Source organism: Penaeus chinensis, chromosome 7 (genome assembly GCF_019202785.1).
Source record: "Penaeus chinensis breed Huanghai No. 1 chromosome 7, ASM1920278v2, whole genome shotgun sequence".
Taxonomy (NCBI): Eukaryota; Metazoa; Arthropoda; class Malacostraca; order Decapoda; family Penaeidae; genus Penaeus; species Penaeus chinensis.
The window spans coordinates 28,205,103-28,219,684 of NC_061825.1; the positions used below are offsets into that span (position 1 = coordinate 28,205,103).

Sequence of the window (14,582 nt, forward strand, 5' to 3'; positions counted from 1 at the left end):
ACTCATTCCAGACGAAGTTCCATTCCTTTTCTCCGCTCGTCCTAATGGCCATGCAAATAAACCCTCCGCGAAGGTCTGGTGGGAATATGCTGTGGGAAAACAGTTTTTTTTTCCATAGGGGCTGCTGCACGAAATGACAGAGAACAAGTACAATACAATATTTTGAAAGAAATATAAGAAAATGATAGGAGAGCAGTAGGGAGAATAAGGCAATACTCCTGACAATGGCGTTGAAGGTCATATAAAATCAATAATAATAAATCGAAGTTTACTTTTTGTTTTCCGGGGTATTCATCCACTGGTGCAAGAGACGCTGCGCCTCCTCGAGAAAAGATGGTGGAATTTGAGAGATCGATGTCACGTCTTGCAAGGTTGAGTCCAAATAATATTGCTGGAAATGGATATAAAAAGTGAAGTGCTTACGAATTCGTTGAAGACTTTCTATAAGTTCGAGTAGTTTTATTTTGCACATGCCTATAAGTAACATTTCCGAAACCCTTAAAACTTTGATACACTCTGATACATGTTTGGCCATTATGCGTACATTATTGTACGCATAATGGCCAAACATCTCTTTGCTTTTTTATCAAAGTGTATGCCTTCACCTTGATACATTTTGATACACTCCAGACAGCCAATCAGAGCGCGGTATTTTTCAGATATATTTCCCGCAGTCTCAGATAGGGATTTACATATTCATTAATTACGAGTCGTATCGCAAGTTTCTTGATAAAACCTTTTATTGTATGGGTGTATAAAATGCTTTTGTGCCTTTTTAGCAGTACACCATATACATGTTCACTATTGGTAAGATTTGAAGCCATTCATGACGGTCGCTGTAGTGACATGTTTTTTTCAGCGTGTCCGAGTCATTGACTTCGGTGGGATGAATGTCATTCTGTACGTCTATATAACCTTACAGGGTCAAAAATATCAAAGAAGAGTATCTTGATTTGTTTATATACTTCAATAAATCATGTAAATATTCGTTATCATTGGAATTATCTAGTTGCCTGCTTGGACACGGAGCTCACTCGCGGTGGATACGATAAGATGCAAAACCTTATACAGCTTCCGCCTTTCATGTGAAGAACAATGTATGTAATAAGAAATACATTTAAACTTTCCAGATCCTTGTGCAGTGAAGAATGTATAAACAATATAAGTATCCAGGCACTTTTTCCATTTTATTGGAAGCTTCCACAATCTTTTGATTAAAAATCATACTAGCATATTAAGTACTTTAATGGATTTCTCTTGACTTTTTATGTATGACAGTACAAACTTCAATTATATCATGTCTTATTGTGATCGCGATACAACTTAACCAATGTATCAGAGTGTTAGGGGTTTCGTGATTCTACAAAAGAGGCTCTAGTTGATTAAGTCTAGTATAGATCAGATGCTATTCGTTCGATTTTGAGGAAAATTAATTTCTCTACGTCAGAGCAAAACAGGTTATTGACTGAGGACTGAGGTGTTCAACAATATTCCTTGGAGTATTTGTAAAATTAATAAATATTTTTTGGTCAACCAAATGCCGCGAGGCTAATGGAAAAAACAGGAATCCATTGGACGGCAAGGACTTTACATTCGACGTTACTGATAAAATAATATCGGGGCACAAACATGATATCAGCAGGACATAACAACATACATAGATAATGCTCTTTTTTTGCGACAGATAAACACAAACACAAATTACAATACATTTATTTATCTGTCTATTTCAACTTTTAGAGCTGCAACGTACATAACCCAATACTACAACGATAAATTATTTAGTTTGATAAATCATGACCAGCTTAATTTTGCTATCTCGTTATTTGTATATTCTGTCCAGTTTCATTATTTCAAATATCGCACACACACACACACACATATATATATATGTTTAAATATATGTATAACTATGTATATATATGCGTGTGTGTGTGTGCGTGTGTGTGTGCGTATATGTATGTATGTATGTATATAGTGTGTTTATTTGCGTGTATATATGTATACATATATACACATTAATATCTACAAATGTAATATATATAATTACTTATATATGTATATATATACACATATAGATACATATATGTGTGTACACATACACATACAAACACTCACATATATGCATATATACATGTTATATATATATATATATATATATATATATATGTGTGTGTGTGTGTGTGTGTGTGTGTGTGTGTGTGTGTGTGTGTGTGTGTGTGTGTGTGTGTGTGTGTGTATAAAAGGCATAAATGAGAATGAATATCTTCACAATACAAGAGATGTATTTGACCGGTTTCGATTCTATCTTCGTGAGAAATACATGTATTTCTGACGAAGATAGAATCGAAACCGGTCAAATACATCTCTTGTATTGTGAAGATATTCATTCTCACTCATACCTTTTATACGTCAACATGAACGCGGTTCATGTATATATATATATATATATATATATATATATATATATATATATATATACACTGCATGCAAACATGTATGTATGTATCCATCTATATATTTGTATAATCTATATATATCTAGCCAGCTAGCTGTATATTTATACATTCATACCTGATTAATCAATAATTCGTCCTCCATGAAGCCTTACCTCAAGAGCTGCTTCAGCACCTGTGCCCGAGAACATGAGTCGCAGATAATCGTAATTGTTTCTCGCAGCAACGGACGGTGCGTTTTCCTTTTCGTTTTTCAGGTAAGCATACACCTCCAAGGCCACTGTGTAACTCAGCTGACCTATAGATTGGTTACAGCCGGATATCATAGTCATTTACAATTTGATAATAATAATGTGTATTGAACACAGAATCTTCATATCTCAAGACAAACTAAGGAACCAGTCCGATATTACTCAAATATACAGCAAAATACACTAACTCTTATTGATCTTGGAAAAAAACGAAAGCAGAGAGAACATGGAAAAGTTTCAAGACACGCTTTTAATGTTTGAGAAAAGAGACACTGACCGGCTCTAGCAAGATTCATGGCATCGTCGATGATCTGCGCTCGGTTGACGACGTGGATGACCTCGTGGTCGTCCTTCAGCTGCTGGATGAGGAGGCCCCAGTTGTGGTCGTCGTAGTTGACTCTGTAGTAGCCTGTCTGCTGCAGGTTGAAGATGACCCACTGGTCGTTCGGGGGCAGTGACTTGATAGTAATTATCTCTTCAGCATCTTCCATCAACCTCCTAGCCTCTGTCTGGTCGAAGTTGGCCTCGCCCTGCGACGTGTAGCTAAGAGGAACCCACCATCGCAAGGCTTGGGTCTGGCTCAGATCTTCCTCCTTCATTAACAAAAAATGTTCCTGTGGAGATACACACTTGTAGAACGAAATTTAGAGAATTTGATAATTACGTGAATCACGAATAATAATAATAACAAAAATCTTAAAAAAACATCCCCCTACCTGAGAGACGTCGGCGGAGGTACCATCCGAACTCCTCGCTACCTTGACGACGGGGAAGCCCTTCTGCAGCGTCCACGTGTCCATGATCGTCTTCACAGTTAAGCTCTCGGGAAGCTTTCGGTCACGGTGAGCAGCGGCGGTCAGGTGTTCCCAAAGGTCGTCCTGTTCTACGTTGCTGTACGAACTGATTGGAATGAGTGTGCTTCAATAAGATTGAATTACATTGAAAGTGATACTTGGGCTCCTATTCCTAGTTCTACAATATTTGACTACCATGGAGAAAAATATTACTGACTTCTGACTAGACACATTCAGGATAGGCCAAATATCTTAGGTATAAATAATTACCGTCAACCAGTGAATCATTATTGTCTATAATGAAGATTTTATAGGCTAACGCGTAGGCTCTATACCGTGTTTCTAAAATACAGGAATAATATGTCATCATTTGCAGTACAAACTAATAATCATGTTCACTATCAACCAGCAGACAATGACTAAGGCACACTTACAAGGTTTTCAGGTATCTTTCGATTCCACTCCTGAAGGTAGGTTCGCTAAGGAAGTGTTGCATCATTCGAACAAGAGAAGCCCCTGATTATAAAAAAATATGTATATATGACTAATGCCAAGGGCCCTTACGTATTAATATTTACACGGATGTCAAAGCAGAGAATTGCAACTTATATGACCTTTATTATAGATGATATCATCAGATAGTTCGACAATGGCATCGCCAGGAGACATGCTGACTTGGTGGGAGGAATCAAAGCTGTCGGTAACTAAAATTGGATGGAGTGTGTTGATGGTAAACGGTTCCATCTTCTTCACAGAGGGCTCCACCTGCACAGCAAACGATGTTTTTTGTCTAAGATAACTCATACCAATGGTAATTGATGCTGTTTATCTGTCATTATTGTTTGGATAATGCTATATACAGAATATATATATATATATATATATATATATGTATATGTATATAAATATATATATATATGTATATATATATATTTGTATGTATATATATGTATATAAATATATATATAAACACATATATACATACATACATATATATACATATATAAGATATTCATATGTGTATATGTATATATATGCACACACGCGCGCACACAGACACATACACACAGATATATATGTATACATGTGTATATATATATATATATATATATATATATATATATATATATATATATATATGGCACTCTGCAATCCTTTTTTATTTCCACTTTTCATCATGCGTGGCCTAAATATTACAGAAATATATGTAAATATAAATATGTATATATATATATATATATATATATATATATAGTATGAAGCAATAACGCATTGATATAGATATACATCAATCCTCCCTGACCTGGCCTCGAACCTAGGTCACTCCGGGTATGAGACCGGAGGGCCAGTACTAAACCAACCATGCCACACGACCCACTAAAAGGAGTGTGTAACTAGGTTCTAACTAGTTCCACAGGAATTACCTATCTACTCATACATGAGTAAATATAGCGAGATTTTACACACACTCCCGGTGGGCAGTCGGTGGAAATTGATTTAGAAATTCGAAACCGAAGTCAGATGCACTGAGGTTTATATACCTCAGTACATCTGACTTCGGTTTCGAATTTCTGAATCAATATGTGTGTCTGTGTGTGTGTGTGTGTGTCTGTTCTCTTTTTACACATTTACCTACAATATGTCTACCTAAAACAACATACACATTTGCTTTTACCCTGCACTTCAACCTATCAGCAAATGTACCAGTTTGATAATATTCACACAAATTTCCTATAATTTTGCATTCTCTCTCTCTCTATCTCTTCTTTTTTTTTAAATTCCGGGCCCTCCCCCTTGGCAGCCACTTGCTAACGTACATGAAAGGCTCCGAGATAGGCCGCGAAAGTAGCGAATCCCTCGTTGAGCCAGAGGTCGTCCCACCACTTGGGCGTCACCAGATTACCGAACCACTGGTGGGCCACTTCATGAGCCACGGGATCCAGGAGGTTTTCCTTGCCGCCTGTAGATGGATCGGTCAACAGAACTGTGTCTCTGGAAGGTGAGGTGTGGAACTTGCAGGAAGGTTAAGGTGCCTCCTTAGTTTTTCATAATTTCGGGCATTAGTGTTATTGTTGACTGTTGTCAATAGTATTCCCGCTGCCTCCTTTTTCTATTGTATTTTTATACTATCAGTAATTTATTATAGTCAAATTTAATTTTTCGCCTTACTTGAAAGTAATTAAACCCCAGTTTTCCATGGCCACTACACTAAAATCTGGAACTGCTATCACATCCATTTTCGGAAGTGAGTAGGGCACGTTGAAATAATTTTCGTAGAAAGCCAAAATCTGTGGACCAACTTCACTGGCATATTCAGCTTTTTGAATGGCTGACGGCTGTGCCCACACTGTTGATAATAGGAATGAGTTTGGGGGTTAGTATATGATATATAAATGAAGTATTTATTTTAGCAATAGAAAAAAAAATCCAAAAGGAAAGCCATGGAGGCATTCTCACCTCGAAAGAGAGTGCCTTTGTCTGTGGTGGACGAGACATAGGAAAAATCCATGATGGCGAAGGCGACGATGCTGGTGGACATTCGGACACTATTATGGAAGCAGTCCCACACCCAGCCATTCTGACCTTCCCTGTTTTTGTAGAAACCACTGTCACTAAAAGATATGTTCAAAGGTAATTAGATACATTCTGAATTTATAATTTCGTCAATACTCACACAGACCGAGTCTCGGCAAGGGGCATGTTGGAGAGTGACGTCATCCAGGTCTCCCTCGCCAGCTGGACCTCGAAGGTCGCCTTCAGGGCTGGCTCGTCGAAGCACGGGAAGGCGCGGCGGGCGTCCGTGGGCTGGAACATCGACACAGCCAGATACCTGACGGTTACAATTGCACGTATATTTTCCATGTGTATCTATCAGAGATGCTGTCAGTTGTACCAAATATCTGTCTATTATAACAAAACATAGTTGGCTTCATAACCGATCACATTTTCTTTATGTTACACTCATTTAGCCAATGGACTTTTTCGATTATGGACTGTAGTCAAGCAAGTACACATTTAATCATGAGATACCATTTAGATATACGATATCATTATCATTTTGGATTCTGCAATCCTTTTTTACTTCCTCTTTTCAAAATGCGTGAACTCATTGTCTAATGGAATGTTAGTTATCATGAAAACTCGTCTTATTGGTAAAATGACTAGTCGTACTTGTACTTCTGTGATACCTTTTGTAAATCTAAGAAACCCGACAAAACGATAAATGAAACACTTAACCAGGAACATTAGATCACGACAAAGTAGAAAATGGCTGTTTACATATAACTACGTTTCTGAAATATCAGAGCCTGCGTCATTGTTTATGAAGAAATGCTAATGAAATTCTAACCGCTGTTAATCGCGTCTCTAAGTGTATATTAATCCCTTTCTAGATTTACTTATCTAATATCTTTTCTCATCTGTAAAGAAAGAACTGAGATAGGAATTATTTACCATTAATATTTTATATTTTAAATATTTATGTGGTTTGATATTGGTTGCATGTATTTGAATGCATATCTCAAAGAAAAATTATATGAATTAATCAGCTAATCACATACAGTTTCATGAAATACACGATGAATTACTTCATTTCTCCGTTATTATCTTTATAGGTCGACCTGTAGAAGCCACGAAGCTGGTCGTTGAGGTATCCGAGGAACTCCATTTGCAGAGTGTACGTCTCCCCTTTCGTCAGCTCTTCCTCCGTTCGGGCGACATAGAATTGACGCACAGGGTCATAGTTCTGACTCATAATTCCAACCTGTCGCTGTCCCAAGCCTCCCGAAGTCAAAACCTTCAACAATAGAAACAGAACGAAAAAGATTAAACAATATGCAAAAACAAGCTTTACGTTTCAACATTGCAGATTTCATACTAACAAAACAAGACATAACGTTTCACCTTAACTGTGTCGTTCTTTGTGACAATGTCAAGCATATGGAGTATAATATCTGACGTCGTGTCTAGGACCTCCACTTCCACCTTCATATAGCCGATAATGCTGAAATTACCATTAATGAAAGGCTGAAGCTGTATTAGGTAGTGGAGCGGCCGAAGAGACTGTGGAAGACGAATGTCCTCTTCCGACATTGAGTTGGGATGATTGCAGTGCAGCGCTTGATGACTCCTGTTTAGGATAAATCAAAATTGTTTTTGTATATTATTAACCTTGCTCCTATATGACGTAAATGGTTTGCTTCACTTGATCCATTAGAAAAGAAAATCGGTAGGTTATTAAACGCATAAATAACCTATACTAGATGCTATAGCTAGCGTAGCTATTTTATAGCTGCATTAACCAATGTTCTAACAAAGAATATTGCATCGGACAGACTTTGTACACGCAACTGTGGGAGTGGCATGGTAAAAGCTTTAGTATTTGAGGGACAAACAGTTTTTCAAAAAGACCTGTAGACTGATGTCATTTGCGTTGAAAATAGAGTTTTCAAAGCAGGGCCTATTTCATAAAAGATCACTATTCACACCGTCAAAAATCTTTCCCATGCCTAACGCCCGGAACTTGGGGAGTGTTTGAACATATGACAATACCAATACACAGCGTCGCACCGCAGCCCGAGCTCCTTTGGCCAGTAGGGACTGGGGGAAAAGAGGAGGACATGAAATACGTTTGTTTGCTGAGTGTTTCTTTGTGATCCATTATCAATTTGTGATGCATCAGTTGGAAAAAAATAGGAAAGAAAAGAAATGGACAGAAAAGGGGAATGCCGGCCTGCGTGCGACGCCTCCCGTGCCACCGCCTCCGTCCTCCCCCCCCTTCGGCCTGTTGCCATTCCTCCTCTCCTTGCCAGAAGTTATGATGTGGTCATGACGAGTAACATAAGTAGCACTGATGTATATCGAGATGATAATAACTGTAGTGCAAGCATTAAAATGTTCTGATCTCAAAAGTATATTGTTCTGTTTAAAAAAATGTACTTGGAAATGATCTAAAATATATATTTTTCTGTTTGAAATATCCTTCGAAATTTCAATATCAATTGGATTTATTGGGAATGACGATGTATTTTTTATACAACGCGAAAATGTTTATGTCAGTGCAGAAGTTTCATAATATTTACAAGAAAAGAAAGTTGAACAACTGTATTTCAACACGTCGAGCCGTAATCAATTCATAACATTGCAGTTCTTGATGATGTCTGTTTGTAAATTAAATAACTGTTCATAGCCCCCAAAAGAAATTACTGGCATTATTAAAAAATCTAAAGAGCTCTCAGCGAATGACTTCCTAACAGCATGCCTACCTGACGTTAGGCATTCTTGCTCGTGGACAGGGAAGATATGTCAAAAGTAATAGACAGAAGGGTGCAATGATCTACTTTATTTAGTTTATATCTTATATATGCAATAATGTTATTACTATATTTTACCAAGGACACTGTACTATAGGGTCGAGGAGATCAAATTGGATGAGGAAACTGCTTTATGATTGTTAGCATGCGCACACAAAGTAAGCAGGTTGCCTGCGCTGGTTACCAGTGCCAACCCACGCACGTTTCCCGCGACGGTAAGTGTCCACATAGGTTGCGGGTAACCAGACATTACATTTATGTACATATGTGTGTATGTATGTGATATATATATATATATATATATATATAAATAAATATACATATATATACATATATGTATATGAATATGTATATTTATATGTATATTATATATATATATATATATATATTTACAAACACTCACACACACACACACACACACACACACACACACACACACACACACACACACACACACTCACACGCACACGCGCACACACACACACACAAGCACACGCACACGCACACGCACACGCACACGCACACCCACGCACGCACGCACACACACACACACACACACACACAGAGTGAGAGAGAGAGAGAGAGAGAGAGAGAGAGAGAGAGAGAGAGAGAGAGAGAGAGAGAGAGAGAGAGAGAGAGAGTAAATTTGCGCAAGACTTGTACGATGAAACGGTTAGAATAGGCTGCCCGCTCGGAGGATTTTTTTTTTTTTTTTTTTTTTTTTTTTTTTTTTTTTTTTTTTTTGTGTACGCCAAGAATTAGATTATATAAACAATTGTCAACGTGTCTTTATAATTTAATTCTTGGCACGGGTTGGTGCAGGTAGCCTGCGCAGGTAAACCTGTTTCCTTAGTGCACGCATCCTTAACCCATCCCCGACAGGCCTGGCATGCACGTGCATGCCAGGCCCACTGTGAGTTTAGTTCTTTCTTTCTTTCTATGTTGGATTTCTTGGCTATCAACCAGCGGCATGTGGCCAAGGGAGTTTAGTTGTTTAAATGGTTTTACACATAGTTTTATATATTATTTTTTACCTACATTTACCCACATCGTATTTACAGCAAATGATGTTTATGTTCTAGAATAATAATACTGCCACAGTCAGAGTTGGTCCCACGTTCCTGTGGATGTAGGCTACACTTGTACTAAATCACCAATGTGCCAATGACGAGTACTACCTGTCTCGCTCGTTTACCCGTTTCTTTAATTTACGAAAATATTTTACGTTATCTTATTTTTCTATTACTAATGTTTATAACATTATAGTAATTATAATGTTTATAATAAAAATAACACCATCGATATTCATAGCACTAGTAAAAAATAAATTTTCTCCCCAATTCAAGGAGAGCTGAAATCAGGTAAAGCAGAGCCATCTATGTGTAGAGACATTCATATAAAATATAAAATATGAGCTCAGCATTTTCACTATTTTTATTCACTTTCCCCGATTGCAATGGGTTAATTCCATCTCAGACATTTTCTTGGTGTAAGAAAGACATACGCTACATGGGATGACTTGGGATTTTCATACAATTTGCTCGTGTAAAAGTGATAACCTGTAGGTATCAGTTTTTATGCTCTGTATCGGTGCATTTGAAAGATACATCTTGATCTAATAAAAACAGAGCAGATAAAAACAATCGCGTGCATGTAGGCCCGTTTGAGAATATGTACACATAGAACGCAACGTATCCCCCTGAGCACGGGAGCAAGGTGTGTGGTGATTGACTCTGCCCGTGTCTCATTCCTGCTACTCTCGAAGTTCACATTACTCATAGGTATCAGTTCATAAATGACCAATGAATAGTTTTTTACCATAGAAATATGAATTGGAATGACATATATTATACATGATAACCTAATTGTATAGCTACGTCAGCCACATGATGGTGGTGGTGGAAAACTTTTCTATGATTATTTTTTGTGACATTGTACTTTCACGATTGATCCAAAGTGAATGAAACAAAGAGTAATGTTAAGGGCAGTGTCTGGGTTTTCTTCAAATCTATAAGAACAGCCAATAGGCCAGTATATTACATGCATTAATTCGGATACAGGGTTACCTTAAGGTTAAATACAAAATGTGATATCAAAAGGTGCGCACTGACGGTTTTCTGTTACTGATTAAAAAGAAAAGTAAATATAAAAATGAAAATCGGTGAATTCTAGGGTGTCCTTAATTTTTTAAGAGCGGTGATCGTTCCCCTTGAATCTACTGCAGTTGCAGTATGAATGGACCTCACGGAAATCGCATGTATTTTTAAAATTCTCTCAGACTAAATACTTAGTCCTATAGTTACTAGAGTAAAAAAAAAAAAAAAAAAAAAAAAAAAAAAAAAAAAAAAAAATTCTGTGAGGATGGGTGACTATCCCTGGCTTTTGCAAAGGCCTTAAAGATCTCACCCCTACTCACACCAGAATTTACTTTTCTTGTTTTATGTATTTTGGGAAAAGTGAATAACCCTTGCTTTATATAATGGTATTTCAATTATTTTTTACCAACATTTTCCCACATCGTATTTACAGCGAATGATGTTTATGTTCTAGAATAATAATGCAGCCACAGTCAGAGTTGGTCCCACATCCCTGTGGATGTAGGGGACATATACGTAAAGGATCATGCACTCCGATTTCAATAGAGTATGTAACAATATCAACGCTAGAGGCTTTGAAACGTCAAATCACCAATTAAGGTATGTCTCTTCTAAAAAGATGTGCTTTAATCTTTCTCTCCGAAATGTGTTGCAGAAAAACATCAAACAAAAGCTGCTAATTGTTTCATTCATCATGCTATATAGAAAGCACGTACGGCAGACTTACTCTGGGGAGTCGCCTCGAGCCATTAGCTTTGTTTAAGGTCATTGTCACGTAACTGATGAAGAAAAGAATGAAAATCCTCATGGTGCAAGGTAAGCCGTAGGTGTTTGTGGCGAGATATTCTTCTAATTTTCGGATGTAGATCTCACGGAAAACGGCCAGTCTTACAGGGTAAAGAGAGACATATCTAATCACACAGCCATTTTGCAGAATGGAGCGCAAAGAATCTTAAAGGCACACTGAAAGAAACTGCAGTTGTGGTGTGAATCATACTTTAGTCGAAACAACAGAACTTTATATCGATTCCTGGGCTTGATGTTTATACAAGACTGTATACATATGTGTACACGCAACATAAAAAAATCACAATCCATCCATGAAGAAAATATGTCGAAACAGTTGACTATGAAATCCACGTTTTATCGCAAGACCTTCCTCGCTCAAAATGTATAGATTTCCGATATTATATTTCTGAAATATATAGTCAAATATTTTCGTAGAAGATCGTTTGTTTTCTTACGTATTGCATGATATAGATAGTACTTAGACTATACCTATCTGATAAAGACCAAAAGTTTTGTGACTAGTTTAAGTGAACGGTTCTCTCAAGGTAGAAAAGTTTCAATTATAAACCGGACCCTTTTCTTTCGAGCAAGTTATGCCCGTATAGGGGAGTAGATTTTACCTAATGTCAGCTTCATTTGCTCTTTTCCTGTCGACTTATTGAAATTATTTTAATGTTTTCATATATATAGTTGCAAACTATAGGGGGAAACAAACACACACATACACACACACACACACACACACACACACACACACACACACACACACACACACACACACACACACAAACACACACAAACACACACACACACGCACGCACGCACGCACGCACGCACGCATACACACACACACACACACAGATATATATATATATATTTATATATATATATAATAAATATATATACATTTATATATACATATATATAATATATATATATACATTTATATATACACACACACATATATATATATATATATATATATATATAACATATATATACATTTATTTATACACATATATATATAATATATATATATATATATATATATATATATATATATATACATTTATATATAAATATATATATATACCCATTCATATATACATATAAATATACTCATATATAGGTATAGATAGATTGAGAGACGGATAGACAGATATATGTATTTATAGATGAACATAAATAAACACAGTGGAGTGTACCCAAAGATGAAAGGAAAAAAGCCACATAACGAAAAGAAACTGAATGTAATGTTTCGAACTCATCAGGACGCCCTCTCCAGGTGAGGCTATTAACTAAAATGGATACTCTTTTTTATCGAGAATACATAGCCGCAGAGAGAACGTAAGAACCAGGACTGAATCAGTCTCAGAAAGACGGGTCAAAGTTAAAGAGTATAAGGAAATCTTTACCTTTTTTTCCTTCACATGAATTCAGAGAACTATGAATTAATTTAGCGTCTTGACAGATAAGCTGATGGCGTTCATCACGTAAATAGATACAAATAAAGGAAGACAAACGTGATGTTAGGTACGCTAGAGAATCAAATGTGTTTTTTATTAATTTACGTGGTGAGGGTTATCAAGTTAACTGGAAAGACACTAAATCAATTAATGAATATTCAGATTATTACTAACCACTTACTTTGAGGATGTGGATTTTTTTTTCACCCGATTACTATTCTTTTTATTGTGTTTGGTTTAATGAAGTCATAAACAATATTTGTACACAAAAATAATCTTATATCGACGATAGGTATTTTTTAACAATATAGTTTTGAACTTATTTATTTATTTTTTTAATCAATCGCTTGTACTACTCCTAATAAGTGCGTATAACCGTCTTAAGAATTTAGTAATAACATAAAAGTGAAGAAATTATAGGCGGTTGAAATTACAAACATGGATTGTGCCATGCATACATGCAACAAAGGTGCCTTGCGCTTTGGATGTTGGATTTGCCAGGTCGTTCTTTAGGTCCCAACAACCCCTGAGCCCTGTCCATTGGCTGGTGGCTCCAAAGACCTGACGGAGATCCTACGAAAGATTTGTGTGGGATTTATTGTATGTGAGTGGTTTCATCCCAGATAGGGGAATTTGGGGATAATCCATAACTTATCGTCGAGGGCATGTTCGCTTCTCTTCGTGAACAACTGGAGACATCTTAAGAATAAAAAGTTGCAATATAGGAGCGGCAAAAGCAGGCCCGGCAGAAGACAACCGGCAGGCAGGAAGCCGCGGCAAGTAGGTACAGAAATGGCGGAAAAATAGGCTGGCCAAGGCTCTACCTTTGGAGGCATCTTCGAAGATACGGGTCTTTTCCCAGCTATTTGTAGCGGATATGCAACGTTGTAAACGAGCTGTGGTGTTGGTTGTAATAATGAGAAGGATGTAATGTTACACCATCTGCAATTTAGGGAGTGAAATAGTGGTGATATGTCTGAAGGGTGATTTTTCTTTTATTGTTGATTGGCAGCTTGTATTCCCTTGTTCAGTACAGGTGATCTTATTGATAAACTTGCTAAACTCCAGTGAATAACATGACGTGGTTCAAAGTAAAACTTTATTTTGGTTATAATTATCATGTATCTCTGTGTACGTGTGTAGTGCTATTTATTGAAAAGATTTATTGAAATGTGCACTGAAATAAAGAACCGATTTCGCAAGAATGTAGAACAATCATTCACCATGCACACGTCAAAATACCTCAGGAATATGCACTCGTATGAGAGATCACGGAGCACAATGAAACCTTGACATAATATTTGCCGTTTGAGCATTTCCTGTTGACATCTTTTCTCCATGTCCTCCTCTTCTCTCTCTTCCTCTTATCAGTCAAACGCGCTTGTTCAGATTATCTCCGGCTCAGTCCTTGAGCTCAT

The 14,582-nt window shown here is 36.9% G+C and overlaps 1 protein-coding gene across 1 annotated transcript in view; it reads right to left on the reverse strand.

Annotated features, from left to right (window-relative positions):
* LOC125026932 (aminopeptidase N-like) overlaps nt 1-11,887 on the reverse strand; it is a 13,080-nt gene extending 1,193 nt beyond the window's left edge. Inside the window, exons 1-14 of the mRNA XM_047615536.1 lie at nt 11,637-11,887; nt 7,405-7,630; nt 7,089-7,297; nt 6,176-6,331; nt 5,959-6,089; nt 5,671-5,848; nt 5,319-5,493; nt 4,116-4,266; nt 3,936-4,017; nt 3,424-3,607; nt 2,985-3,321; nt 2,612-2,754; nt 273-391; nt 1-89 (exon numbers count right to left, since the gene is read on the reverse strand). The exon at nt 1-89 is cut by the window's left edge and continues 82 nt beyond it. Coding sequence (XP_047471492.1) covers nt 1-89; nt 273-391; nt 2,612-2,754; nt 2,985-3,321; nt 3,424-3,607; nt 3,936-4,017; nt 4,116-4,266; nt 5,319-5,493; nt 5,671-5,848; nt 5,959-6,089; nt 6,176-6,331; nt 7,089-7,297; nt 7,405-7,630; nt 11,637-11,659 — 2,203 coding nt within the window. The 5' untranslated portion in view covers nt 11,660-11,887. The remainder of the gene's footprint in view (nt 90-272; nt 392-2,611; nt 2,755-2,984; nt 3,322-3,423; nt 3,608-3,935; nt 4,018-4,115; nt 4,267-5,318; nt 5,494-5,670; nt 5,849-5,958; nt 6,090-6,175; nt 6,332-7,088; nt 7,298-7,404; nt 7,631-11,636) is intronic.
* Between the last annotated feature and the right edge of the window lie 2,695 nt (nt 11,888-14,582).